General features: G+C 44.9%; 1 protein-coding gene across 2 annotated transcripts in view; it reads left to right on the top strand.

Annotated features, from left to right (window-relative positions):
- fras1 (Fraser extracellular matrix complex subunit 1) overlaps positions 1–26589 on the top strand; it is a 144419-nt gene that overhangs the window by 22376 nt on the left and 95454 nt on the right. For both annotated transcript variants that reach the window (XM_023958905.1, XM_023958906.1), the window contains exons 3-13: positions 6220–6327; positions 7011–7103; positions 7780–7927; positions 11957–12090; positions 12604–12687; positions 14108–14209; positions 15383–15574; positions 18033–18122; positions 19290–19437; positions 23595–23738; positions 24085–24231. In XM_023958905.1, coding sequence (XP_023814673.1) covers positions 6220–6327; positions 7011–7103; positions 7780–7927; positions 11957–12090; positions 12604–12687; positions 14108–14209; positions 15383–15574; positions 18033–18122; positions 19290–19437; positions 23595–23738; positions 24085–24231 — 1390 coding nt within the window. The remainder of the gene's footprint in view (positions 1–6219; positions 6328–7010; positions 7104–7779; positions 7928–11956; positions 12091–12603; positions 12688–14107; positions 14210–15382; positions 15575–18032; positions 18123–19289; positions 19438–23594; positions 23739–24084; positions 24232–26589) is intronic.

The raw sequence follows: 26589 nt of genomic DNA, 5'->3' as shown, positions 1-26589 counted from the left end.
GTGAACAGGCATGAAGAGGAGCGGTCCCAATTACTCTCCCCAGGGACAGGAACCATGAAGGGGAGCAGCACTGGTGACCCTCCTCTGGACCAGGAGACACAGCCAAGGGGGAATGAATGGTGACCATCCTCAGGGACAGGGGACATGAAGTGTGGGCCCGGCGACCCTCCTCAGGAAACTTGAGATTTGAAGGATGGTCCCGGCAATCCCCCTCAGGAACAGATTGGCTGGATGTGGTAGGGCATAGCATGAACAATGCTGCAGGAACTCATCTGACGTGGCATGGGATGGCAAGATGAAAAACTCCCCTGCTGGGTCCAAGGTGGTCAGGTCATTCTGTCGCGAACTGGTGGTGGAGGACCCAAATGCAGGAGACCAAGCTTGGTGACAGGAACTAAAACATTTAATTAGCAAACTGAAACATGACAAAACTATGAGGGGAAAAAAACCTGTGACAAAACAGAGCAGATGACCTGACAAGGATGAACAGAAACCAAGACACTTAAATAGGCTGAGGGTAATTAACTGAACTGAAGACAGCTGTGGATCATGAACCAGAAACTGGTGTTACTTACAAGGAAACCAAAAACATGACAAAGAAAACCAAACCACTGAATCCTTACATTATCCTGCTGGAAGTAGCATGAAGATGGTCCACTGTGGTCAGAAAGGGATGGACATGGTCAGCATCAATACTCAGGCAGACTGTGGTGTTGGAACCATGCTCAACTGGGACTAAGAGGTCCTAAATGAGACAAGATAACATCCCCCACACCATGACACCACCACCACCAGCCTGAACCGTTGATACAAGGCAGGATGGATCCATGCTTCCATGTTGTTCTGACCCTACCATCTGAATGATGGTCGGTTTGACCTGCAGCAGATCGTCTGGACCATGACTACATGCACTGAGTTGCTGCCATGTGATTGGTTGGTTAGAAATCAGTGTTAACGAGAAATTGGACAGGTGTGCCTGATAAAGTGGCCGGTGAGTGTCTATAACATACAAGTTAGAAAAAAAATGTCAGCTACGTCTTTGCTCTATGTTTGTAAATTTGGATCTCTTCAAACTGTAAATCCTCACAGCTTTTCTTTAGACTTTTTCATCTCTCATGCAAACATTTATAAAAGAATCACATTCTCTAGGAGTCCAGGAAGAAGTTTGACCTCAAATGTGGGTTGCAGGAGCAGAAGTCATTTGTGTCTTTGTTGACATTTTTCTCCTAGCTGGTACCTGCAGGCACCAGCTGCTCTGCACAGAACGCCTCACCAGGAGGAAAACATCCAGGAGCTTTTTCATTCCATTAGCGAGATGCTATCGGTGTTTTGACAGGCTGTGGAGGGCAGGAAGAGCTCACCTGCTTTGAAGCTCCTTCATCCTGCCGCACATGTCGGCCTGACCCAGCCGAAATGCAGGTTCCCAAGGACAGAAGGTGACTCAGGTTGTGATCAAATCAAGTCCCTGTTGTTTTTCCACATCCAAAGAATCCAAAGGGAACATTCTTAGAACATTCTACACACTGGATGGTCACATGACTTTATTCAAACACACATTGGACTGGAATGAGGGACTGATCCGTGTTCATGACATCACGTGTGTGTTGTCTGCTGTGATTGGTTGGTTTTATGTCATCGTCACATAAACCTGCTGTACCTCAATCCAGATGGTAAGATCGTTATAATTGAGTTCTTTCATTTTTTAAACTATTTTATAATGTTTTAGGTCGATTTGATTCAATGACACCTTTCCTCAGACAGATTGTTCTGGTTGGATCGTAGGAATTAAATGAATTCATTGATTAATTTGAATAATCGTTACACTCGTCAAAAATTACGTTAGGTATTATTTAGGCATTATTGCTCAGTCATTTTTATGAGCTGTTGTGGAGCTGAGATGTTAGATTAGGGCAGTTTGAGACAGCAGTGTGAGTATTCAGTGTCCAGCTTTCAGTCTCATTTCTACTTTATAAGCTCAAACCCATAAGCCTCCTGCATGTTCCTCAAAGCAGCGTCACTTCATTCCAGCCTGATATTCAGTTACAGGGAAGCTAAAATAGCTGAATGTGGCGCCCAGCTGCTTTGTCTGCCACCAAAATAATCAGAGCTGGAGGCAGAAGGACGGCGTCGTCACAGAGATGGGCTAAATGTGGACGCAGCTGTCGAAGACCCACAGAGCCCTGCACTCGGCTGCAGGTCCAAGTAGACTGGCGCTAGAAATTGTCCCTGGTTTCTTCTGATAGAGAGCTTCACTGCTGTGACCTCACTTAAACCGATGGACTCTGCTTGGTTGGGTCAAGGGTTAAGGTCATGTGGGACAGTCACTGTGGGGTTCCGGCCTACAACATGAATCCAAGTAAAAAGGAGAAAAGTTAAAGTCCCATTAGTTGTCCGGACCTAGGTGTGTGAAATGAAGCCATGAAGCCATGAAGCCTGACACCCATGAAGAAGGCGGGGCAGGAGGCTCCGCCTTTCTTTATACAGACACGTAATGTTACGCTGCAAAAAATAATTCCCAAACAAGACATGTAGTGATATTAAATAAATAACTTGACTGCATTAAGCAGCCGATAAATTCCTTATTCGGATAAATCTTTTCTAGCTTTTTCAGTCATTGAGAGAGTTTTGTTACATTTAAAATAGCAAACATCGCCATGGCAACGGCTAAAGGTGAACAGTGGGATGATCGTCCATAAATGCAAACAGTCTATGACTTCTAAGCATGAAGGTCTTCTCAGTCAAGTGTTTTTATCATGTAAGAATCAAACCTAACAACAAATAGTTTCATCATAAACTGCTTTCTTGACCCATTTTTCATGTTTTCTTGTTTCCCAGTGGACTAAAGTTTCCACCAACTGCAGCGCTCCTGCAGCAGAAAGTTCCTCATTTTGTTGTGTGGTGGAAAAGGTTTGAAGCTCTGAAAGTGGCATCAGGACAGCAGCGTGTTCTTAGAGCAGATGCAGAGTACCGTCTGCATGTTAGAAGAGCCTCTTCTCGGCGTTTGAAGGATCTGCAGCCACTTCCTGTTACGTCTGACAGCGAAATGTGGAGGTCAGAACTTTGAAGTTGACAGTTCTAAAACAGATTTTTAGGTAATTATGGCTGAAAACAGGTCACACAGAGCTGAGGGCATCATCCTGAAATCACTTCTTTTAGACAAGCTCAGCTGGAACATGTGAATGCGTAGGGATGATGACTTTACATCCACAAGGACTGTAGATGGAGTTTTATGAGCTGCTGCTTCCTGAACTCTCTTCTTGGAGCGGCTGAAAGGTTTTCTTAATGGAACGCAGCTTTTCACATTCCTGCACATTTCCATACTGAAACAAAGATTCTCAGCTGGTGGCCACTTCCTCCTGTTTGGTCCTAAAAGCAGCAAACAACCATCGTGTCTTCTGGCACTACAGCATGAAGTAAATGTAATTCCCTAAAAAGATGAAGCAAACGCATATCTCACTTCTCCCAGCTCTCATTGGCTCTCTTAGGACCTGTCTGACCTTTAACAGCTGATGACTGGTTTCAGTCCTCTTCAGGTGGAGAGGAAGAGAGACGACTTCAGGCTGCTGAGACTTTTATTTTTAAGTCCTAAGATCTGTTGTCATGATGCAGTCATTGTAAAAATGTTCCTGTGGTGGAGTGGACACACTCCAGTTGGGTTTATAGTAATGTCTTCTCATACTTGCAGAATGTGAACAAGGAAAAGAGACTTTTGGAGGTTTTCTGAAGGGTCCCAAAGAGAATTAGTCCCATCAGGTGTCTCATACCTGGATGTGGGACATTTCTTCTCAACATGGACTCGTGCAAAATGCTGATCACCGTATTTTAATAGAAGTTTCCATTTCTGTTCTCCTTTAGCTCTTAAATATACTTCTCAAGATGAAAGGAACAGTCAGTTGGAAAGGTGGTCCATTTTTACCCTAAAGTTACTTGTTCCATGTCCCGTAAAAGTGGAAACCAGAGAGTCAGGACTGTTTTGGGACTGCGTTGCTCTGAGAGAGTCCTCACATCACCTGACATGACTCTGACCACGTCTGTGCAGAGAGCCGCTGAATTATTCAGAGTGCTCTCATGTGAGTCATGGTGGCCAAAGCCTTTCCCTCAGCCCCAGAGACCTCTGCCTCCAGCAGGAGATGCTTCACGATTGCAGTTTCAGCGGTGAAAGAACTGCGCTCTGGTTTGTCATGTGAGACAGTTAGACGCTGCATCAAACACTGAGTCCCATAAAACCCTCACCGAATGGAGGGATTTATATATATTCAATGGTAAATTGCAGCTTTAGCATCTGAAAGAGCGCAGGAGCTGGACAGGTGAGTCTATGAAGAATGCCTGAGAAATGAGGAAACACTGAACGGTCCCATGAATGACGTCAAATGACGGAATTCTCTGGACCTGCAGCTGGTTGATCGTCTTTGATGCTTAGAAACGGTTTGGTTTCTTTCTTTGAGCTTCAAAGACGGTTCAGATGAACACTGAAGAGCAGAAACCAATCAGGGAGGAGTTCACTGGATTAAAGCTTGGATTGATCAGATGTCCTGAAGCTAAAGACAGAGAGGCTGTCTTTTTGTGGACCAGTTGGATTTTAATAATAGGGGTTCTGTTGTGTACTCCATTTAATTAAATGCTCACTCGTATAAAACTCTTCTAGTGAAACTGAACTTTAGTTTTTGTGAAGCATTCTAGTAAAAGCTGTTTTGTTACTGCACTTAAAAAGAAAGCAGCTAAGCTTCCCCTTTAGTCGGATCCTAGGCGAGGCTTGATGATGCATAGGCTTCGCAGCAGAATGTGTGTGTTTGTGTCAGTGCTATTTTCATTTGTACACGTTAAGCCTTTAGGTTAAAACTTTCTGTCCATATAAGATCGATTTTAGTTGCAGCCTCTTATGCAGCAAAGCCTCCATGCTGGACATCCCATCTAGAATCCATATGTCTGTGAACATTTATGTCATCAGTGGATTATCAATCTCTAATCTAAATGGGATTTATGAACTGGAAGATGAGATATCATGAAGCCAACGGAGTAGTAACTGAGTTTTTGCTTTGAGCTGGCATTAGAAAGGTGGACTGGAGGTGAATCCGAGTGTGGAGCCGAGCATCTCTGCATCTGTCCATGTAGATCAACTCCAAACTGGTTTGACTCCACCTACAGCAGGAATCTTTGCTCCCTTAAGATTTCCTCACCTTAAAGACCCACTCCAATATAAATGGTGTTTTAGCTGTTCTTAACATGTTCTCGTGGCATTTTCCTCATGAGGGAGGACATATATATAGAAAATTAAGCTTGAAACTGCATTTCTGAGTGTTTTATTTATTCCAATTGTTGTGATACAGGAGGTCACAGGGATACTGTTGGAAGAAGCTTGTACGTGTGACGCAGAAGTTACTATTGCAGTCCATAAGCTCCATGCTCCGCCCCTTTCTGGTCATCCACCTGCAGACCAACAGATCCATGAAGGTCTTTGTTTTCCTGGTCTGAGCTGGAATCTGGATCAGAACTGGACGGATGGATGGATCTGATACTGCTGCCATTTCTGTTGCACCGCTAGCAGGAAAGTGCAAACAGAGGGATGATGGGAAATGAGGGGAGGGTTACTCTGAACCAGCAGTCCCGCCTAAATCTCAGAGGTGAATTTCTGATAAACTCCTGCTGCTCTGCAGAAACTATGTCCTAGAAAACGACACAGTTTCTGGATTTTGGCTAAAAACGGCGTCATCATCATCATCCTTTAAAGATCAGTGGGAACACTTTGAAAACAGATCAGAAGATGACCGGAGTGGAACTTTAGACCACAAAACCTCAGGTAAAATCTGTTCAAGCAGGTTGCTGCTCCTCTTTCAAAGCTCCTGGTCTGTCAGTCTTTTGGGGGGGGGGGCATGCATTTAGCAGACTGTGTGTCACAGCAGCATCAGCAGCACAGTTCTGTGTTGTGAAATAAACAGTATTTCACTAAGCTGAAGCTACATAATCATAACAGATGGCGTCTACAAAGCTGCCAGTCAGTGTGGCGTGCAGAGCTTTGGACTCCTTTAACCACATTATTCTGGACAAACGTTTAGGTAGGGCGGTCGACCTGCCCTTGTGTTGAAGTGTCCTCGGGCAAGACACTGAACCCACATTGCTCCTGGTGGTTATAGGTCGGCCTTCAACCTGTTACCTTTGAGGAGGGCAGAAAGGGTTTTTAATGAATGACTATGTTTTTCTCTCCCTTTTTGTTCTCAACAGAACAACACGTCGTGGAGGCCACAGCCTTGCCAAGAGTGCACCTGCTACAGTGACCTGACCGTCTGCAGGCAGATCCACTGTTCGAACCCGCACTGCGACTTCCAGAAGGTGAGATTTGTCACTGCAGGTGTGGAACAGAAGCTGAAGTCCTCATGTCAGCATGTGATCCCAAGCTCCATTTCATTCTCTGCTTTTACAATCTGTGGGGGGGGGGTGTTGGAGCCGCCAACCCTTCAATCATTGGATGACCTGCTCAACCGCCTGAGCCTCTGCCGCCCTGTAATAGTAACGTGCACTATTACACCCACCATCTCTTTATTGGTCTACGTTGCTGGTACCGGGTTGGACCCCTTTTCCCTCCAGAACCGCCTTAATCCTTGGTGGCATCGATTCAACAAGGTTCTGGAAACATCCCTCAGAGTTTAGTCCATGTTGACATGACAGCATCACCCTGGTCAAAGTCATTTTTAGGGTGGCCCTAAAGTGCAAATCACATCAACAATTCCCTTGATGCAAAAAAAACCTTTTAACGATCACAATGACAATTAAGAAATCAAAACCAATATTAAAAAACAGCGTTACATTTTAGAAAGCAAAACAAAACTCCAGAAACCAAAAATAAAATAAAAACATTTGGGAAAACAAAAGTGAATTACAGAAAGCAAAATGTTAAAAAAACAAGCAGAAGTACTATCTAGTAGTCTGTTGTGTAATGTTTGGTACCACTGTGTGTGTGTGGGTGTGTGTGTGGGTGTGTGTGTGTGTGTGTGTGTGTGTTTGTGTGTTTCAAGGGTCAGCAGCTGAGGATCCTCCCCAATCAGTGCTGTCCAGAGTGTGTCTCCTTGTCCCAGGACTCCTGCCAGTATGAGGGAAAAACGTATGGCGTAAGTAACCGAGCGCTTTTGTGCCTTCACCCCCCCCGCAGAAATGTGTCCCAGTTTTACCTCGAACCACCCATCCACCCACCCACCTATCCATCCATCCATCCATCTTTCCATCCATCCATCCATCCATCCATCAGCCTTGACCTTTAGCTAATGTCTATCTATCTATCTATCTATCTATCTATCTATCTATCTATCTATCTATCTATCTATCTATCTATCTATCTATCTATCTATCTATCTATCTATCTATCTATCTATCTATCTATCTATCTATCTATCTATCTATCTATCTATCTATCTATCTATCTATCTATCTATCTATCTATCTATCTATCTATCTATCCATCTATCCATCAGCCTTGACCTTTAGCTAATGTTGGGTGCAGGCGGGGTGAACCCTGAGCAGGTCACCAGCTGCAGGGCCACACCCCCACACACCTAGGAGCCTATTTTACTTCCTCATCCAATCTTTAACCACCAAGTTTGAGTGGCCAATTATTATTCTAAATTCTTCAATCAAGAAATGATATAATTCCCATAATTCCCTCTTCCTGCCCCCAATGTTCTCTGGTCTTCTGACTCATAGTTTGGTCCACAGAGGGAGCCGCCTTCATCCTCCCTCTTCCTGCAGTTCAGCTGATGTTTCTCCATGAAAGTGTCTCTTCTGTCCCAGCATGACAGCCAGTGGAGCCCTTCGCCCTGTTCCGTCTGCGTTTGCTCCAAGGGGCGTGTCTCCTGCACTCTGCTCCCCTGTCCCCACGTCACCTGTCCTAGGAACCAGAGTTTGACTGAGTGCTGTCCAAAGTGTGGCCGCAGTGGAGGTGAGAGCTGATTCCCATCACCCAGATCCCACAGCCGTTTCCTGTCTTTCATTGCAGTTACAGTTTTTCTCAGTCGCTTTAGTACAATTCTCAGATCAGAATGAAATTCCCAAAACTATTTGTTCAATCTTCACATCATGATGTCACTTGTGCACATCATATCAGCAGTTTCTCACTTCTTTGAACAAGTTGCAATTGCTTTGGTATATCCATGCAAATGATTATGTACAATTCTCTTCTCTTTGCTACATTATCAATTGTTTATGTCATGTTGATCAAAATGTATCATATAGTTCACTGTGCAATAGTCTTACTCCTCAAAACACCTAGTCATTAGTTCATCGTATAAGTCATTAACTGCAAAATGGTTGACCAAGTTGTCATAATTTGACAGACATATTTCGCTGCATTGCAAGAGAGGATATTCGCTGTGATGTGGATGAGAATTTGTGGCCTAACATACAGGAACGACAAGAGGTGTAGGAAGACCACTCCAGTTCCTACTGCACTGCCTGGACTGTTGGACAGAATATTGTCCCATCTCTCTTTGTGTTACTGTTTGCAGTGGGTTTTTTCTATGTTGGTATGACATGGTCTGTCAACAAATTACAATATGAACAGTAAAAGTGTAAATGTGAATCTTGTCCAGTCTCTGGCAATCAAACAAAAAAGCTGTAACTTCCATTTTACAATAATTGTCATCCAAACTTTAGCCATAGTTTCCATCAGAACCTCCCTCTAAAGTACACAGTTATATTGACAACATGACTAAGTCATTTGACCGTCTTGTTCGTAGACAATGACACAAGGACTTGACATTCTGATGGCACTGACATGTTCAATGACATAAAGACTTAGTTTTCAGAGATGAACTAAAGATTTTGAGCAAGTTACAGGCTTTTGCAAGAAATCCATAGTGTTTTGCTGTTTGTACAAATTGTTTTGAGAAATGCACACACGTATTTGCAAACTTCAATTCTGATCTGAGAATTGTACTAAAGCGACTGAGAAAAACTGTAAAGCTTATATTTTATAAACTCAAAAAAAGAAGAAACTTTTACAAAAGCCCAAGCAAACAAAATCCACTTTGAGTCCTACAGAGTTATTTGATTTGAAGTGCTTTGATGTAGTCTGTAGAAATAAGTTACATTGTGATAATAAAACCCCCAATAACGCAACATGGTTTCCTCTTGAAGGCGTGGCGCGCTGACAGTCTTTAGGTTCTTTCTCCTTTAGCACAGGAATTCAGATTTCCTGGTCTTTTCTACATTTCCTCCTCCTGACCACCTCCATCTATGATGCCAGCTTCATGGAGAAACGCTTTGAAACAACTCACTCCTCAACATTCAGCATCAAAGGTTTCAAACTGAAAGTCCGGGGGGGGGGGCAGACACAATCTGTGGGATAAGAAGGTTCAAATGGCCGGAGAACTGCTGGTCTTCATGCACGGGGGCATATTCATCATGGTTTGGGGTTTTATTTGTGAACAACAGGAAGCTCAGGAGAAACCAGAAAACAACAAAAACATTGATTTTGTCATAAAAGAGAAGAGAGAAATGAAAAAACTCCCAAACCGTCAATTAATCAGTCAAACTATATTTATAAAATAGTGCTTTTCATACATTTGCGCATCTCAAAGCGCTTTAACATTAAAAACAAAAAAACACAATATTACAGTCAAAACCCAACCCACCCTTCACCCTCCCCACTCCCCTCTGTTAGAACATATGACCTATGACCCCCACGTACATGAATAATGAATATGTAACTTCTAACAAACATGTAAGGCTTGGCTCTGCTGAGGAAACAGTATTTGGGAATCCTTTCATACCAGGAGCCAGATTGGCCATTGGAGCATCACCACAGTGCCCCCCCAGACCGGGACAACAACGGGGTCCACTTCACAGCCGTGAGGCTGTAAAGTTAAACTCCAGCTGCCCCAGCAAGGGCAACAACTGCAGCAACAACCACCGACCGAGCCGGCAGCCCTGGAAGAAAAGATCCCCACAAGAAACACTGAGGCTAAAATCATGAGATGCTAAAATTAAAGACATAAGATGTATATAAAAACATACAATTTACATTAAATACATAAAATAGCCTAGACTAAAACTAATAGAATGAATTAACAGTTAAAATCAACTAAAAGCTAGATTATAAAGGTGGGTCTTGAGCCTCTACAGTCTCTGAGGTTCTCTGGCAGACTGTTCCACAGGCGAGGACTGTGATGGTGGAACGAAGCCTCACCGTGAGTTTTGGTCCTCACCTTAGGAACAACTAAGATGCCAGAACCAGAGGACCTCAGGGTCCACAAGGGCTCATATTTAGAAAAATATCATTTAAATTTTGATTTGATTTGATATGAATTGAAATGGTTTATTTCAAGCAATCAAATAAGAATAATACACAAAAACAACACAATCATCAGTTATACATTCATACAATGACGAATCAAACTTAGGATATTTAAAAATATTAATAAATATTGCTTGAAAGGGAGTGGGAGGAAGCAAACGTAAATAATCTCTCTTCTACCGTAACCATTTTATTACATGATTTATCAATATCCGGTTCCTGGCTTTTATCAGACAGAATTAAGATTCTAGAAGTATCAATAAAGCACATGACAAAGAAAATTACTTAATTATTATGTAAAAATAACTATTTCAGAAATTAACATGGCAAATGCAGATCAGTTAACCAAATTGTATGCAGATTATGTTACTTATAAAAGTCATTTTTGTGATTAATAAATAATACTATATCAGTAAAATAAACATAACACTGTTTCAAAAATCTTCATAGCAAAAATTGATCAAGTATCAAAAGTTAAAATATGTGGAAAACTATGTTTTATTAGGAAAAAATCATGAATGAAGTAATATCATTAGAAATCAATCAATTTAACCATTTAAAATAATTGATTAAGCATTTTTTTATTATTATTTTTTTTTATAATAAGGTAATGCTGTGAAATAAAATAAAAAAGGGTCCAAAATCTGTCAAACTTCCAAGGTTGGTCTTCCTTCTTCTGCTGATTAACAGCCGTTCTTCTGGTTTAAACAGAGTTTATAGTTCTCTTCACTGTTATGTCTGCAGACATTAGATTCAGGTCCAAATCCTTGTCCAGCTGATATCGGCGGTGCTGAAAGTTGAGGTCAAGTTGTCTGCAGGTCAGAACTTTGCTGAAAATCAGGGTCACTTCAGACTTTTGGAGAAAGCGATGAATCCAGGCGTCATCTTTGATTTATTACTTCATGTCGGTTCAGACGTCCGTGACCAAACACTTCTCAAAGTCCTTCATGGTGTTAACAACCAGAACCTTGGACCGGTCTGGTGGGCCGAGCGGTTTGACGTAAGTCCTGCAGCCTTTAACCCAAGTTAAAAGGCAAAAATGTCCTCAGAACGAAAACCAACAAACTGGACTGATCCAAGACCGGAGGACTGAAACCACATCAGGCCATGGCTCCATTTTCCCTCCATTTTTCACTGGACAACATAAGATTCATCCCAAAACGTGCACTCTGGAGTTTTGACAATAAACGTTTTGTCTTTTCATGGTGACACCCTTCATTAGCCAAACACGAGCGCGTCAAAGGGATGGAATAAACGTAAAGAGAGGGAACTGCAGTCTGTCTTTGACCTGAAGCTGAGTTTTCAGTCTTACAGGCCTCTGATGTGCTTCCCCACACTTCTTTGGGGGAATCCCATTAAATAAAACCACTTTTTGTCCAATTGAGGAACTTTTTTGAAAACAACAGCGATGTAAAATAACATTGGAAATGCAGCTGCAACACAACAGCTGCTTGCTGGGGAATAACCAGGAAGGTGGGATGTCGGTTGACCCCCATCGATGGAAGGGTCATTCTTTGACAGTATTTCTGTTTTTGCTGATCTTCAGTCAATGAAAGGTTTTGGTTTCAGGAATGAGTTGACTCAGCAATACCACACCTTCACTCTTGAATCTCTGGTTCACTACCTGTCACCTGATTTCATTTTCCACCATGTTTGCTCTGGGCTGTGTGTCAGAGTCCTGCTCCTGGGAAGGCAGCACCTACTGGGAGGGCGAGGAGTGGACCCCCAACCCCTGCTCCAGATGTGTCTGTCGGGAAGGCAAGGCCCGGTGTTCAGTGGTGGAATGTCAGCCGGTGGTCTGCAGACCTGTGAGTGCCACAGACACATTCTCCTCAAGCTGGACGCAGAAACAACAATCACAAATACGGTTTGGTCATTATCATTGTGAAGATTTTATTTCTTAGAGTGAAGCAGGAGAAGAGTAAATCAGCGTCTGCTTCTGTAAATGTTCTGGTTCTGGTGAGGCACTTAGGTTCAGAAGTCCATAACTCGTCCTTATGGACATCATAGGACGCTGTAGTCAAGCAGATGTAGATTCCTTAAGCCGATGCGGGGGTCTTCATCCAGGTGTGGCTGTTTTGAACTTTTCTTCATAGAAATCATTTAGGACACAGAAATGTTTGCTTTCTATCAAACTCCTCTGATTTACTCTGACTTCTGCCCAGCAATGAAGGAGTTCAGGGATGGAGCCTCATCATCTACAGTTGTTCAGACAAAAGTCAGAGATTGAGGATCCTCTTTTAGTTTGGAGGTTCTGGTGGCACAGATTGCGGTTTAAACGGATCCACTGATCCGACATGAACAGCTTCGTCTTTCCCCAGCATGAGAACCTGCTGATCCAGCCGGGCCGCTGCTGTCCTCAGTGTGTGTCCAACCCGTGTCTGTCTGCCGGAAAACAGCACCAGGTATGCCGATGATGTGTGAGACACGGAACTGTGTGTGTTGTGTTGACGTGTCGAATGCAAGCGTGTGACATGCTGCAGTGTGGCTGTGTTGACATGCTGTGTATTGCTGTTGCACTAATGGGACCCTCCACAACAATATGGGATGTTTTTGCACATGGAAACCCCAAACAGATGTTTATGCTTAGAATGTTTATTCTTTATGTTTTATGAACAGAATGAATCATTAAGAAACGTTTCTCAGGTGTCAGCTCACCTGTGCACTTATCATATGCATGCAGGAGTGTTACATGCCTGACGTGTGTGTTTGTATGCATAATTGTGTGCGTGTGAGCTGTAGTTATATTGTGTACATGTTGACATGTTTGTGTGTGAAGTTTTTCTGAGCCAACAGATATGTTTGTAACATTTGAGTGTGTGTGTGGACAGGCCCCGCCCCTTTTGACCAACATCTACACCTGACAGTAATGATGATAAACCTCTTTGTCATCGGGCCCCGTTTAATCATCCCCCTACCTCTTCCACAGATTTTCTCCCCTTTCCTATGTACTCTCTCCCCTTCTCTCCTTTTCTTTTCTCTCTTCCGTCTGGTTCAATAAGAAATGTAAATGGTAAATGGCGTGTAGTTGCATGGCGCTTTCTACCTTCCTTTAAGTGCTTCACAGTCAGTCACATTCACACACTGATGGCGGCTCCGCTGCCGAAGGCTGGCGCCAGCCTTCCACCAGAGGCAACGTGGGATTCAGTGTCTTGGACACTTTGACACATGGGTGGGCAGGGCGGGAATCGAACCTGCAATATTCCAATCAGAGGTCGAACGCCCTACTGCTGCACCAAATGAATAAATGTATACAATCATAATTAATATGAATAAAGTTTAGCCTCAAATCCAAAGGGGGTTTATACAAACATACCCCTCGTGTGTCAGATGATTTATAAACCCATGTTGTTACAGTAACATCTGTCCAACACTAGAGGCCTTCAGCTCTGATCTGTTTGCTGAGCTGCTACAAGACAAGAACAAAAAGCTAAAAGGATCACAAATACGTAGTGGTATTATTGTTGCTGCTATAAAGACAGTTGCTCTATTAGCTGAGGTGGTACTAGCGCTTAAAGAAGCTAGTATTTGAGGATTTCTTATTCCTTGTCAAGAATTTAGTGAAAAGGCTAAAAAAGATAGTTTCTCTGTTTTCAGTAAATCTTTCGGGAGCTTAGAAAGTCCCACAAGTATGAGGTGCACAGATGGAGTCATTGTTAGATAATCTTTGCTTTAGTGTCCTTTCAGCTCAGCTCAGAGGTTGGGAAGGTCGTTCCATGTAAACTTAAAGCAGATTCTTCAATGATTTCAGCTTGTCATGTGTTTGTCTTCCGTGGTGAAGGAGCGTCTGTGCCTGAGCGTGCGTCCATGTCTTTGTGTCTGCAGCATGGCGAGCAGTGGCAGAAGGACGACTGCACCACCTGTGTGTGTGAACGGGGCAAGTCCAAATGCCACACAAACACCTGCCCCCACACTAAGTGTGACAAGGTGAGTCGCTCGTTCAGATCAACAGCCATTGACTGTATATGAGAACTGGACTGAGTGGCCCCTCCCCCCTGGCGTTCCAAACAGGAAGTGGCTCCAAGAAGCCAACATCCCACAGACGTCTATAGAGAGATAATCAGCTGTTCCTCAATCATTCTATTGGTCAGAAGAACCGTTCTGGATATGATTCCTTTTTTTTTAACATCTTCTTGATGATCCAAAGATTTTTTCTGTAGTTTGGGTTATTCGAGTTATAAACTGACCAACCAGATGCCTCAATAAAAGTAGGCGGTCTCATTTCAATTTTTGGAGTGTTTGATAGACAGATTCCTCCCAAGCCCGATTTTAGTGAGAGGGGCGGGACCTTCCAACAAGTTCACTCCTGATTGGAGAGAGTGGTTGCCATAGAAATGATGACTAGACCAATCACTGCTTAGTAACATTGTTTGGTTCTAACATGGCGGCAGCGGCGGTATCGCAGAAAATGGCGCCTGAATCGACTTCATTTGGTTGGAACCAGAAATGAGGCCTTTTCCATGGATGAAGTCACACAAGCTCAGTCCAGTTCTCTGATTCAATCAATGGGTAATGGTTGCTATTCAGGTTCATGAAGGATTGTTGACTCAACAGATGAAGACTAAAACAAAGTCTTCATCAGAAGAGTTTGGGACTTTCAGCTATTGGACATTCATTAAGCCGTGGAGGGATTTTTCATTAACAGGATCCCTTCAGCCCCCGGACCTACACCTAACCTTGACATGAAACCCCCGCCCAGGGCTGTCCTCTGATCCCTCAGAGACTCAAACGTTTCCTCGCACAGCTTCCCTCTAGAAACCAGAGGAAGAGGAAACATTTGGAGGCCTTCACTGGTTCCAGCTCAGTCTGTGATATCTATGAACTGGTAACCAATGACTGTTGGGTTGAAGCTCTGGGTTTTGATGTCATTTGGAGTTTTAATTGTTTTGCTGGATTGCAGCTCATCCTTCCAGAGTTCTATACCATGTTCTGTAGCAGAGCATGTTACAGAACAATTCTGTATGGTTGTTTCCAGTATGGTGGGGGCTTGGACCCCCACAGTGAACCACATTATTTTTGTGTTCCTTTGCGGTTCCATGATTGCACCACAGCGTTTTCCGACAGCGTCTTCCTTTCTGAAGGCCACCGTCTGTCTTTCAGGGTGAGGCCAAAGTGAGGCGTGACGGTCGGTGCTGTGAGGAGTGCGTTCCTGCCACGGGAAGCTGCCTGTACCAGGATGCAGTCCGTTACCATGGAGACATGTGGAACGTCACAGGCTGCCAGTTCTGTACCTGTAACCAGGGGCAGGTCGTCTGTCGGACGGCCGAGTGCGGACGCGTTGAATGCCCCCAGGTAACCCATTTACTGTCTTAAACCCTCTTCTGCGTGTGAGCGTATTTTCAGAATAAGGAGCTGTGCTCCGTCTGGGTTTCAGCTTCTTCAGCTTTGCTCTCATCATACTTTCATGACCCTTTGACCCCAGCACTAGCACGCTGAGGTTTGCATTGTTCTGGTGCAGATGGACCTGCTGTGGTGCTGTGCAGAGACGTTTAGTGTGAAACTTTGTGACTCGTGTTTATGCAGTTTTGAACTCCACAGCAGCTGAGATGCTGAGGAAGAATCCGTCATCAGTGTGTGAATTTTCCCCCTGAGACCAGATTTGAATCTCTTTTACCTTCGGCTTTGCAACGTTAAAACTTGAACAGATGAAAAGTAAACTTCTTCTGGTGCGGAAACATTTTCTTACTTTCTACTACAAACTGCCAGCTTCACCTTTTGAAACATGAAACATGTCAGCACTCAGAAACCCCATTTCCTGTCTTCTAAAGGGCCACTAAAAGTTAATGGAGGATGTCACGGTTGTGTTGTTCCCACCACAGGATGGTGGGGGGGCAAAGGATCATTCATGGCTGACTGCTTCCATCACAGATAATAAAACACAGCAATCCACATAGAAGATAGAACTAATGGTGTGTGGCAAAGAAATGAAGACATGAAGCTGCAGCCGATGCTCCGATGCTGGAGCCCACAGTCTTTCCCAAGAGCATCCAGCTTAAGCAGTAACAAAAATCGGCTTCAAAAATCTCCACAACCAGCCTGGTTGCCATGTCAACTAAATTCAATGATTTTCCTTTAGTAGTTTGGATCAAAGCGACTCTTCATGTTTCTCTCTCATCCTTCCTTCAGGCTGAATGTGGACTGATTGATCACACAGTACAGTTACTGTTCATTAAACTGATTGTTGTGGACTAAAACTGGCATGAGTGTGTGTGTGTGTGTGTGTGTGTGTGTGTGTGTGTGTCTTCTTGTGTCCTCTGAGGTCCTCTGGTCTTCTATCTATTCAGCTGTAGAATCCAGAATTCTGGAGAATCTCTTCAGCACTTTGGGCCTCGAGGACCTGAGGGCTGCAGAGAGCTTTAGTGCTTTCAACAAAAGGCTCAAGACGCATCTGTTTAACCTGACTTTTAGCTGATTTTAAATTTTGTACGGTTGTTATCCATTTTATTTTGTTTTCATTTATTTATGTAATCTTGTTTTATGAATTTTTACTAGATAATTATTCATTTAGTTTATTATTCCTTATATCAATGTTTTATTGTTTATTACTTTTATCACTTTTTATCCTCATTTTAGTTTTTATTTCCGGTGCTTCCTCAGCCCCCCCCCCCCCCCCCCCCCCCCCCCCTGGGTCGGCTGCTGTGTTCTCCTTTTATAAGAGAAGTGCTTTATAAATAAAGTTTGATTTGATTTGATCATGACATAGATTTCTGTGCCTGGGAGAGTTTCTCTCCTTTCCTTCAAATTCCATCTCCAAAACAAAAGTCTTCAATATGTCATCGACAATAAACCTGTCTGGTTTTTATTGTGGAGAAAAAGTCATTAGAACTTTGAGAAAGATGAACGTCTCCTTTGGATCCATTCTGAGTGCAAAGGCCACTATGGCCACCCAAACTGCACCTTCAGGTCGTCGATGCTTACCTGTCTTTGGCAAAGGGTGTCTACTTCTACAGCGCTTTACACTCACAGGCCCATTCAGCCACGCACACACATTCACACAGTGATGGCGGGTAGAGCGGGAAATGAACCTGACATTTCCAATCAGAGGTCGACCGCTCTACCTCTGTGCCCGGTGCATGGTCTCTATCTGCAGACTGGTAACATCTGACACACGTTTGAGATTCAGAGAAAAGAAACAGCGAGGATGAGTTTGTTAGGATTTGGTCCAAACTGTTGGACGGGTCTGTCATGTAGATCAGATCAGATCAGATCAGCTGCTCGTGGTCTAATCAGCTGCATTTTCTTGATGGTCGATGCAGAACAGGAAAGTCTGAAGAAATCAGGGAAGAAAGAAGAAGCTGAAGACACAATGAAAGGATTTGTGTTTTAGTGTTCGGCCAATCTGACAGAAACTATTCAGAAAAAAGGATTCAGGATTTAGAGCCTTCAGTTTATCACAAATATGCCTCACAAGAATAATCTGAATGTTGCTGAGGAGAAATGGAATGATAGAAAAACCTTCAATCAGGTGACGCCGCGGCCAACACAGAAAAACGCAAACAACAACCTGATTTGAAGAGAAACGTGTCAACAAGAGCTTCCTAATCCTGAAGAACAAACACACAGAGATCGTCTGGCACGACAACAGCTTTGGTTCAGGGCTGCAGTGTCCGTTCTGATGCAAAACCACGTCAAACGGGACCTTCACGGCCAATCAGGGAGGTCAACGCCAACCAGTTCCTGCACACGCAACAGGCTTGTAATGACAGAAGAGAACACAGTGAGGAATTCTAACTGCTCTCCAAATTCACAGGAACTGGAGCTTGTTCACCTGCCGGGAAAGTGCTGCCCCGAGTGCTCACCGCGCAAAGCTGACTGCCTGCACCAAGGGAAGTCCTACAAGGTACCGTCAGCACTCTGAGGAAAGTTTAGTGTGAGACACACAAAGACTAGTGTACAGTGCAGACATCCTCCGAGGTGACAGCAGGAGTGTCAGTGTGGAGGAGCCCCAGCTCTGCAGAAATACAAACATGAGGATGAAGTCTCCAGTGGATTCATTATGGCATTCAGGGCAGACATGAATAAATCAGACAGCCTGGGGTTGTCACTTCTGTTTCTACCCCATGGCCTAAATCTGGTAAAGTCTCACAAACCTGCTCATTTATTGCTCACTTTGATTCTTTGCATTTTTGATCTTTTCAGGCCTTTATGGCTTTTTTTTTGTTGGTTTGTGTCAAAAATGTTTCAGCAGCAAACGAGTGGAGGTTAACGGTGCACACGTATGACGTAGTTCTGACATCACGTGTGTTTCTGTGATCCTATTCAGGTTCTGGAGGAATAATGTTTGCCGTGCTTCTGTCATGCTTTCATTTGGGTTAATGTAGGTAAATGTAAATGTGTGGGTCTGAATCCAGTTCATGATGATGTGAAACTGCCGTAGTGCCTCCTCCGAGACGAGCAGCTTCATGCTAAATGCAAACATGGTTGGACTCAGTCACATCTCTTCATGTTAAAGGAAGACCTGGAATTAACTCTTGTTCTATCCTAGGCACTTTAACATTGGGAGTGGGGTCATCTAGACCCACTAGACAGTGCTCTGAACTTTTTTTCTTCAATGATTTGTGATCTTCACTGGTGTCCATGGATTACATGAAATCTTTCCACCTTTATCCACCTTTGTCATGGTAGGGAGAACACCTCAATGGTAGGGGGGGGGGGGTCATCTGGACCCCATAGGATAGCACAAGGGTTACCGTGTGAAATCTGTTTTTTGAAGCCACTTTAGGTTTTCTTTTATCTTCCTGCTCTCGATGTAATGCATGAGAAAAGTCAAGATGCTAAAGAGTGAAGCAGTTGTCAAATCCAGTTCTCGATGGTTTTTATTCACCTCAGAGGTTGATTGATGGATCACCTGAGTGGATTCGTTGTTTCTGTTTCCTCCGTGGTTTTTTTGTTGGTTCACAAGCTTCTGTTCTGTCATTGTGACCTTCTTTAAAGAAGAAAATGCTGGAACTGAATATCTGCCTCATTTGTGTTCAGGCCTCTGTAAGAACAGGCTCTCCTCTTTCAGGACTCGGCTCGCTGGACGGATGGCCGCTGTCGGGACTGCCAGTGCAAAGATGCCCAGGTGACTTGTTATCTGAGCACCTGTCCCACTTGCCCTCCAGGTACCTTAGCCATCCTCCAGGAAGGCCGGAGCTGCCCCGACTGCCAGCAGGGTACGTTGACGTCGACTTTCTCCATCCTGTTACCTGACTGGGACTTTTGTGGGAAAGTTCTGCCTAATGCTGTCAGAGTCCAGGCTTTCTTTCAGATGATTCTGTCTGTTTGTCCTTTCTGAATCCTTTACTTCTCCTTCGTGTCTTTTTGGTGCAAAACTGAACTTTAAAAACCGTTTCTATTGAGTTCTGTGAAGTTTCCATCAGCGAGGCTTTTCCTGGATCTGATAGATGATCGGCTCTCTGGCTGATCAATGATAGCAGCAAAAGGCCTGCTGCATTTCAGAGTGAATTCATGAATTCAGTGAGAAACTCTGCTGTGTCACAGAAATAGAAAAGTCCATCACTGTGCAGCAAACGGAGAAGCTTTAGGAACGAACCAACGGTCAAAGCTTTTGAAAAGGCTTCGTTAAAATCTTTATAGGAAAAGCTCCATGCATTAAGTTCATCACCTGACTTCATTTAGCTGCTCTCCATAAAGCCAGAAGATGTTTTCCCTCCAAATCAGAAGAGACCACCTTCCTTAGGGATTTCATTCACCGTATTTCCTGAACACAGGCTGGTTTGTTCTCCTGCAAGGGGATAAGAAGTGGATTTAAACACAAACCAGTCGTTTCAGTCAGACCCCTTTGCTGATTGAAGCCACAAAACTAAAAATCCCATTTACCTTTAGTTCTTCCAGCAGTTCCACACCCCGTCCCGCTGGTTTCTGAAGCAGACGGTGGTCCTCTGTGAGGTTAAATTGGCTGCAGAAGCTGCTGAGACAGCAGCTCTTTGGTCATGTGACTGGAGATGATGTAAACAAAACTCTGCTGTTTCTTCGCTCCATTAGTTTTAAATTAACATAAAATGAAAAGACAGGATCGGTCATCAGAAAACGCCACCATTCAACAATAATGACTGAAAAACAACTGAACCGAAGAAATCTGCGTCTCTTTTTAGCTGTGCGGCACCTGTTCTGAGAGGAAACAGCACAGAGTAAGAAAATCATCTTTAACAGACATCCTTAAAGAACGACAGACGAGGACAAACATGGAACATGGGGAAGAAGCCCTGTTATGATCTTTGATGGTTTACAGCTGCTTTTCTTTCTTTGCTGCTTCAGGAAGGAGAAGTGCTTCTTTAAAAAACGCTCCTCTGGGATTCACTGATGCTTTGGCTGTTCGTTGACCTCCTGCAGTTTTGGATCAACCAGAGCCTCAGCTGTTCCCAAGTGAAGTTAGAGATTCTTCTGGAGCATCAGCCCTCCTTCTGTCAGGACCTCTGTAGTCTGGGGTCAAACAGATTTAGTCCCTCAGAAACCCCACATGATGGGACCCATCTGTCATTACAGACGGAGTAGACATGGCTGATGTGTGGTGAACTTCAAGAGGCCTTCTTGCCAGTCAGATAGCGGTTTTGACACGGCTGCGTCATGCCGGCCCTAAGCCGTCTGTCAGCGTGATTGGCCCTCTCCCTGGAGGCCGTGGCTCCACGTGCACGCCCCTGGAGGCTCTGCGATGGTGAAACGCTGTGTGAACATCCAGGAGTGGTTTGTTGTCATTTCACTCAGAGTATTTGCAGTGTCAGCAGCAGTCTTCCATGAGGGGGTTGGTTGTCAGAGTCTGTATGCATTCATTGTGTCTTTTGGTGGTGTGGGGGTTCGGGGTCGTCCTCTGGATCTTATTGTGGTGTGGAGCTTGTGTCCGTTCAGGAGCCTGTGGGAAGAAGCTTTTTGGCGACCTGCTGGATCTGCAGCTGATGCTCCTGAAGCTCCTCCCAGATGGCCTGAGGGACAACAGTCCACTAGAGGGGGGCTGGGGGTCCCTGATGATGGAGGTTGCTCTGCGTAGGCAGCGCTCCTCATATAGCTCCTCCAGGATCAGGAGAGGGGCACCAACAATCCTGCTCACACACGTAACAATCTTGCTGAGTCGTAGTTGGTCCTGATCCTTGCAGCTGCCAAACCAGGATGTGAGACTCTGTCAGGATGTTCTCCATGGTAGAAGGGGAGGAGGTGTTGGAACTTCTGTGCTTTCCTGATGACCATAGTGGAGCTGGTGGAGGAGGACCAGTCATTAGTGAGATGCCCCCCAGGAACCTGTCGACCTTCTCCACAGCAGCACCGTTTGTGGCCAGATGTGTGTGGTGGGGGTTGCCAGATGCCCTGAAGTCCATCACCATTCCTTTTGTTTTGTCCATGTTGATCTGAGGGTTATGGGATGTACACCACGCCACATGCTCCACCTCCATGCACATACGGGTGGAAGGACTTGGCCCTTTGCCGCTGTGTGAACTGGAGGCCAAAAGATGACGGGTCTCAGCCACCCCCACCCCCCACCAGAAACACGCGTGACTCTGCATTTCCGTGTTCAAAACTCCAGCTCACATTTTTAAGACGGTTTGGGGCTCTACGTACAGAAAGCACATCCATGGAACCCGTGTTGCAAGTAAAATCTGTCAACTTTGACCAATCAGGGACTCTGATTTGGTGGTGACGTGTGGATTTCACAGAACTGTCAACCGTAGGGAAATGGATCATAAGGGAGAAATCAATCATCACAGTTTGTTTCCGGCTGCGATTCCGAGTTTTTCTTTTATCGGAATAGAGCTGTGAAAGAAAACGCCTGGAGTGAGATTCACCGGATTTACACCGCTTCAACTTTTCCCACTAAGACTGTAGGCGGCAGACATGCACTGGTAATCAGTAGAGAAAGAGAAGGAAGCCCCTCCCTGCCAGTCCAGTGTGAACAGCGTGGGCTTAAAGCACGCTCAGCAACCCGTGTTTAGCGTGTTCTTGAGCATGCGTCACATGCCTTGTGTGTCCATAGCTGTCTGTCCCTGTAGTCTGAGAGCCGTGATCCATTTAAAACCTATTTGGGGGGGTCAGAAGGTTGGTCTGTTGCCTGTTTGTAGTTTATCCCAACAAATAAAAAAGAAAACTTGACATGACGAGCTTTCTCCCACAGACGCTGCTGCAGGGAGCTGCATCTGTCATTGACGTGGACGGAGGACTTTCTCTTGAACTGATTCTCTTCAAAACAGTAAAAAGACAGAGTTTGAGTGGAGGAACTGCAGTCTGTCACCAGCTGTTGTGGTGCAGCTGGATTCGCTGTTTTACTGTCAATCACAGCAGCAGCTTTTCATTCTGTATTCAGGCTCATTATGTTTGAGAGAAGGAAAGCAGCCGACTGCAAACCAGGCTCCAATAAACGCTCCGAAGGTTCATGTCACAGTGGAGGAATGAATTCCAGTTGAAAGAAGGATTCTGCACAGGTGGAGATTTTGCTGCTGCTGCTGGACGAGTTAAGAGGAAGAGCAGTGAGACAATCACTCCTTTGTCTCCTTCATCTTCATCCCCCCCTCTCCATCAGTGAAAAGTAGGCCAGGGCGATGGAAGCGAGTCAGCAAAACAAGGAAGGGCAACTTAGAAAGAAATAAAAGTGTTTGGTGCGGCTCACAGATCCTCCCAACGTCTGAGCCGTTTCTGCTGACGGACGCTCTGACGGGGGGATGACTTCATCCTCTGATCTTCTGATCCGGTCCCAGTGGTCTTCTGACTATGATGATGCCGATTTTAGACCGAAGAAAGAAGACCGACATCGTGGTGATGAGCAGGGAAATGCGCGTTTAGCCTCAGCATGAGTGAAAACAGACGCAGCGCTGCGGTGCAGACTGTCAGAAGGAAGGTAGTCATGAAAATCATAACGGATTGGATTCATCTGCTTTTCCAGACTCTCAAGGTTCCTCCAGTGAGTCCATCATTCATACTTGGTGATGGTAACTACTGATGTAGACTCAGCTGCCCCGGGGCAGACGGACATAGGGGGGGCTGCCAGGTTACCCTTACGCCCCCTCTGACCACCACGGGACATTCATGCACATTCACACAGCAGTGGAGCCGCACTGGAGGCAGGGGGGTGGAGTGTCTTGCCCAGGGTCACAACGACAGCTCACTGGGGGGAGCGGGGATCGAACCGAAGACCCTTTGATTGTTGACCGATCTGCTCAACCGCCTGAACCACTTCCATAAATAAAGCATCTCCGGCACAGTCAAGCGCTTTTCTCCATCTGCCACGATGCTTCAAAGGTGTTGAAGCTCTGGTTTTGGTGCCCGTCTTTATTACGCAGGTCTGCCTCTGTAAATTTACCAAAGACAATTTCTCTTTGTGTTGCAGCTCCGTGCCATGAAGACTGCCTGACGTGTTCGGACGCTCCGGATAACTGTGAGAGCTGCCGGGACCCTAAAGCCCTTCTGCATCGGGGCCGCTGTCTGTCCGTCTGCCCAGCTGGCTTCCACGCCGAAGGACGAGTCTGCGAAGGTGCAAACGCCGCTTCAGTCTGCAGACAGCCTCGGTCCTTTCAGCCACCGGGAAAAGCCAAAATGGCAGCCAGTCTGAATATCATGGGCTGTTACTGCACAAAATGCAGTCTTTAAACTTGAGGGGTACCTACAGTTCTGCCATATCTACACTATATACACATATTTTAAAGTCTTGGCTGTTCTCAGGCTTCTCTGAAAGAGGGAGTCCTAAGGTACATCCATGATCTGGTGCTTGTACCACAAACTGCAGGATCCTTTTGTTGTGCGTCCGCCTCCTTCTGTGCCGACGAAGCTCCAGCGGACAGTTTGGCAGCATTTCATGTTTTTGCCTGTCTCCCATGCAGCCTGCCCCCCTTTTTGTGCCACCTGCTGGAGCCGGTGGGACTGCCAGACCTGTGGCCCCCAGCGCCCCCTCCTGAGCTGGGACAGCAGTCAGTGTCTGGCGTTCTGTCCTCCTGGGTCGTACCAAAACAACGGTGCCCACTGTCGCCGTAAGTATGGCGGTCACGTGATAACACCGACAGCCACTATGACGGTTCTTACTGCAGCCTACACTGGTTCCAGTCTGGTTCCAGTCTGGTTCCAGTCTGGTTCTGGATCTTCCTCACAGACATTTCCAGTGCTGGAACAGACAATGGCTATGTTGACACCGCAGGCTGAAATGACCCAATTCCGCTTTTTTGCCCCCATGCGACCTGTATCTGATCTTTTCATGACAGTCTGAACGACACAGATCCGATCTGTTCAAAATCGGATCTGTGCAAATCAGCTAAATGGCCGAGCGGGGTGTTGAACCTTTCCCACGATTATTTTTTTCCCTTTCCGACTGTGGTCAGAAGCGCGGGGGACAGAAGGCGGATCCTCTTTCGGGGTTCACTTCCCCGTTCGGACCCTCAGATTCTCCAGAGCGGGTTAATAAAGAGTCAATATCATTTAATCTGGGCGGACCCTTCTTTTATTAACGTTCTCCTTCCTCAACAACATGAATGCGCACCCCCACTGCCCCCCCCCCATTCTCTACCTCGCTGCATGCGCTCTCTCCTCTCTCTTACACACACAACCGCAGCTCCAGCACACACACATTCCCATTCCACAACAGTGGGTCCAGACGATCCTGGCTCCATTGCCTTCTTAAAATGAGAAGATTGTTATTGTTCTGGCTCCTTTGTGAAAATAAATGTAATAATGCAAAAAGAGCTCCGCTGTTGACAACACTGTTGTTGACATCCATTGCTAACGTTAGCTACTTCCACAAACAACGAGTGACGCTGTTCACCGTTGAGGACTCTTCTGCGCATGCGGGTCACTTCGGGGTCATTTCACGGACACATTCACATTACAGTTAATAGGAAATGTGAACGGCCTTGCAAAAAAATCGGATTTTTTCAAAAAATTGGAATTGAGCATTAAGCCCTGCAGTGTGAACTAGGGGTGTGTATTGGCAAGAGTGTGGCGATACGATACGTATCCCGATATTTTACCGAAACATATTTTCTTTCTCTTTTTTTTTAAATTTGACTTTGAAAAAACTCTACCTGTATTTCAATGTCTTCCATTGTAATAAAATTGTCAAATTCAGTTTATTTAATGATCATAATGTTAAGCACTGCAACTGTATCTCACATATAAGTTGCGTTTACCAAAGCAAATTCTTTGTGCTTTTATTTTGGTAACTAAAAATATAGAAAGGGAACAGTCAACATTGTCTGATTTCCACAACAAAATATTTTTCAGTAAAAAAAACAAACAAATAATGAATGAGCCTTAATACGTTTCTATTGGGGAAATAAAATGCTGTTTATTTTCAACGTTGCTTAATGTAGCTTCTCCAGTACTTTTCAACGGTTTTAGGAGCCTGAATGGTGCTCGAAAAATAAAAAATAGGGGAAGCACTAATTTTTTCCAGAAACAATAAAGTGTGATGATGAGGCAGCATGAATGACAGAATCGTTGTTTTTTTTACATCACAGTCTGCTCTGAACCTTTGCAGCCACACTTTCTCACATGCGGAAATAACCTAGTAACGCTGATCGCCATGATGTCGGCCTTTTTTCAGAGCGTTGTACACATCCCTCTGATCCATCAGGTCCCTGAACTAAAATCTATAACTGGGAGGTTCTGCAGAACTTTGACCCGCTTTGCCGACAGCATTTCTGCCGATGCTAAGTGAATTAGACGCGGCGCTGCTTCAATCGTTTTTATCTGAGTCGCTAAAAAGCACAGAAATCCTTGTTTTTATATGTTACTGGCATCAACATGCCTCAGGGTTTCTGTTTGGTATCCATCCCAAGTAAAAACAAACTAGTTCATGTCTCATTAAACAGAACAAGCTGCAGTCTTCCTGTTGTCCTGTGTGGTGTGGAGCTGCTCAAAGAGGCTCCATGTTCTCTGCTGCCAACTAGCGGTCGGAGGGTGAAGTGGACAACAAGAGTCAGACACTGAAGGACGCTCAGAAATAATTAAATATCGTCCTGACAGCATTTTGAATCGATATGAGTATCGCCAAATGAACTATGGCGATATATTGCAGAATCAATATTTTTACACCCCTAGTGTGAACGTAGCCAAAAGATAAGGGGGCCGCTTTGATCGGTGCGCAGGGTTTGGAGGAGGTGAAAAAAAAATCTTTTCATCTGCATCTCACCTACTTCACCGTTACCCTCACGTGTGTCTGAAGGGTTCACTACACCTCATGAGCCTGTGATGGCGCTAGAGGGGTGAGAAGAGGGGGGCGTACACGGTACTCTGGGTTCAGTCCTTTGGTTCCCTGAACCCCTGAGCCAACCGTCTGCAGGAATGTGGGAGGTCCCACCTGAGGATCCAAACGCTGCACCACTCAGACGGATGAA

The sequence above is a fragment of the Oryzias latipes genome, chromosome 9 (assembly GCF_002234675.1).
Source record: "Oryzias latipes chromosome 9, ASM223467v1".
NCBI lineage: Eukaryota > Metazoa > Chordata > Actinopteri > Beloniformes > Adrianichthyidae > Oryzias > Oryzias latipes.
Note: the sequence above shows the minus strand (reverse complement) of the source record. Positions and strands in the feature narration are given on the sequence as shown.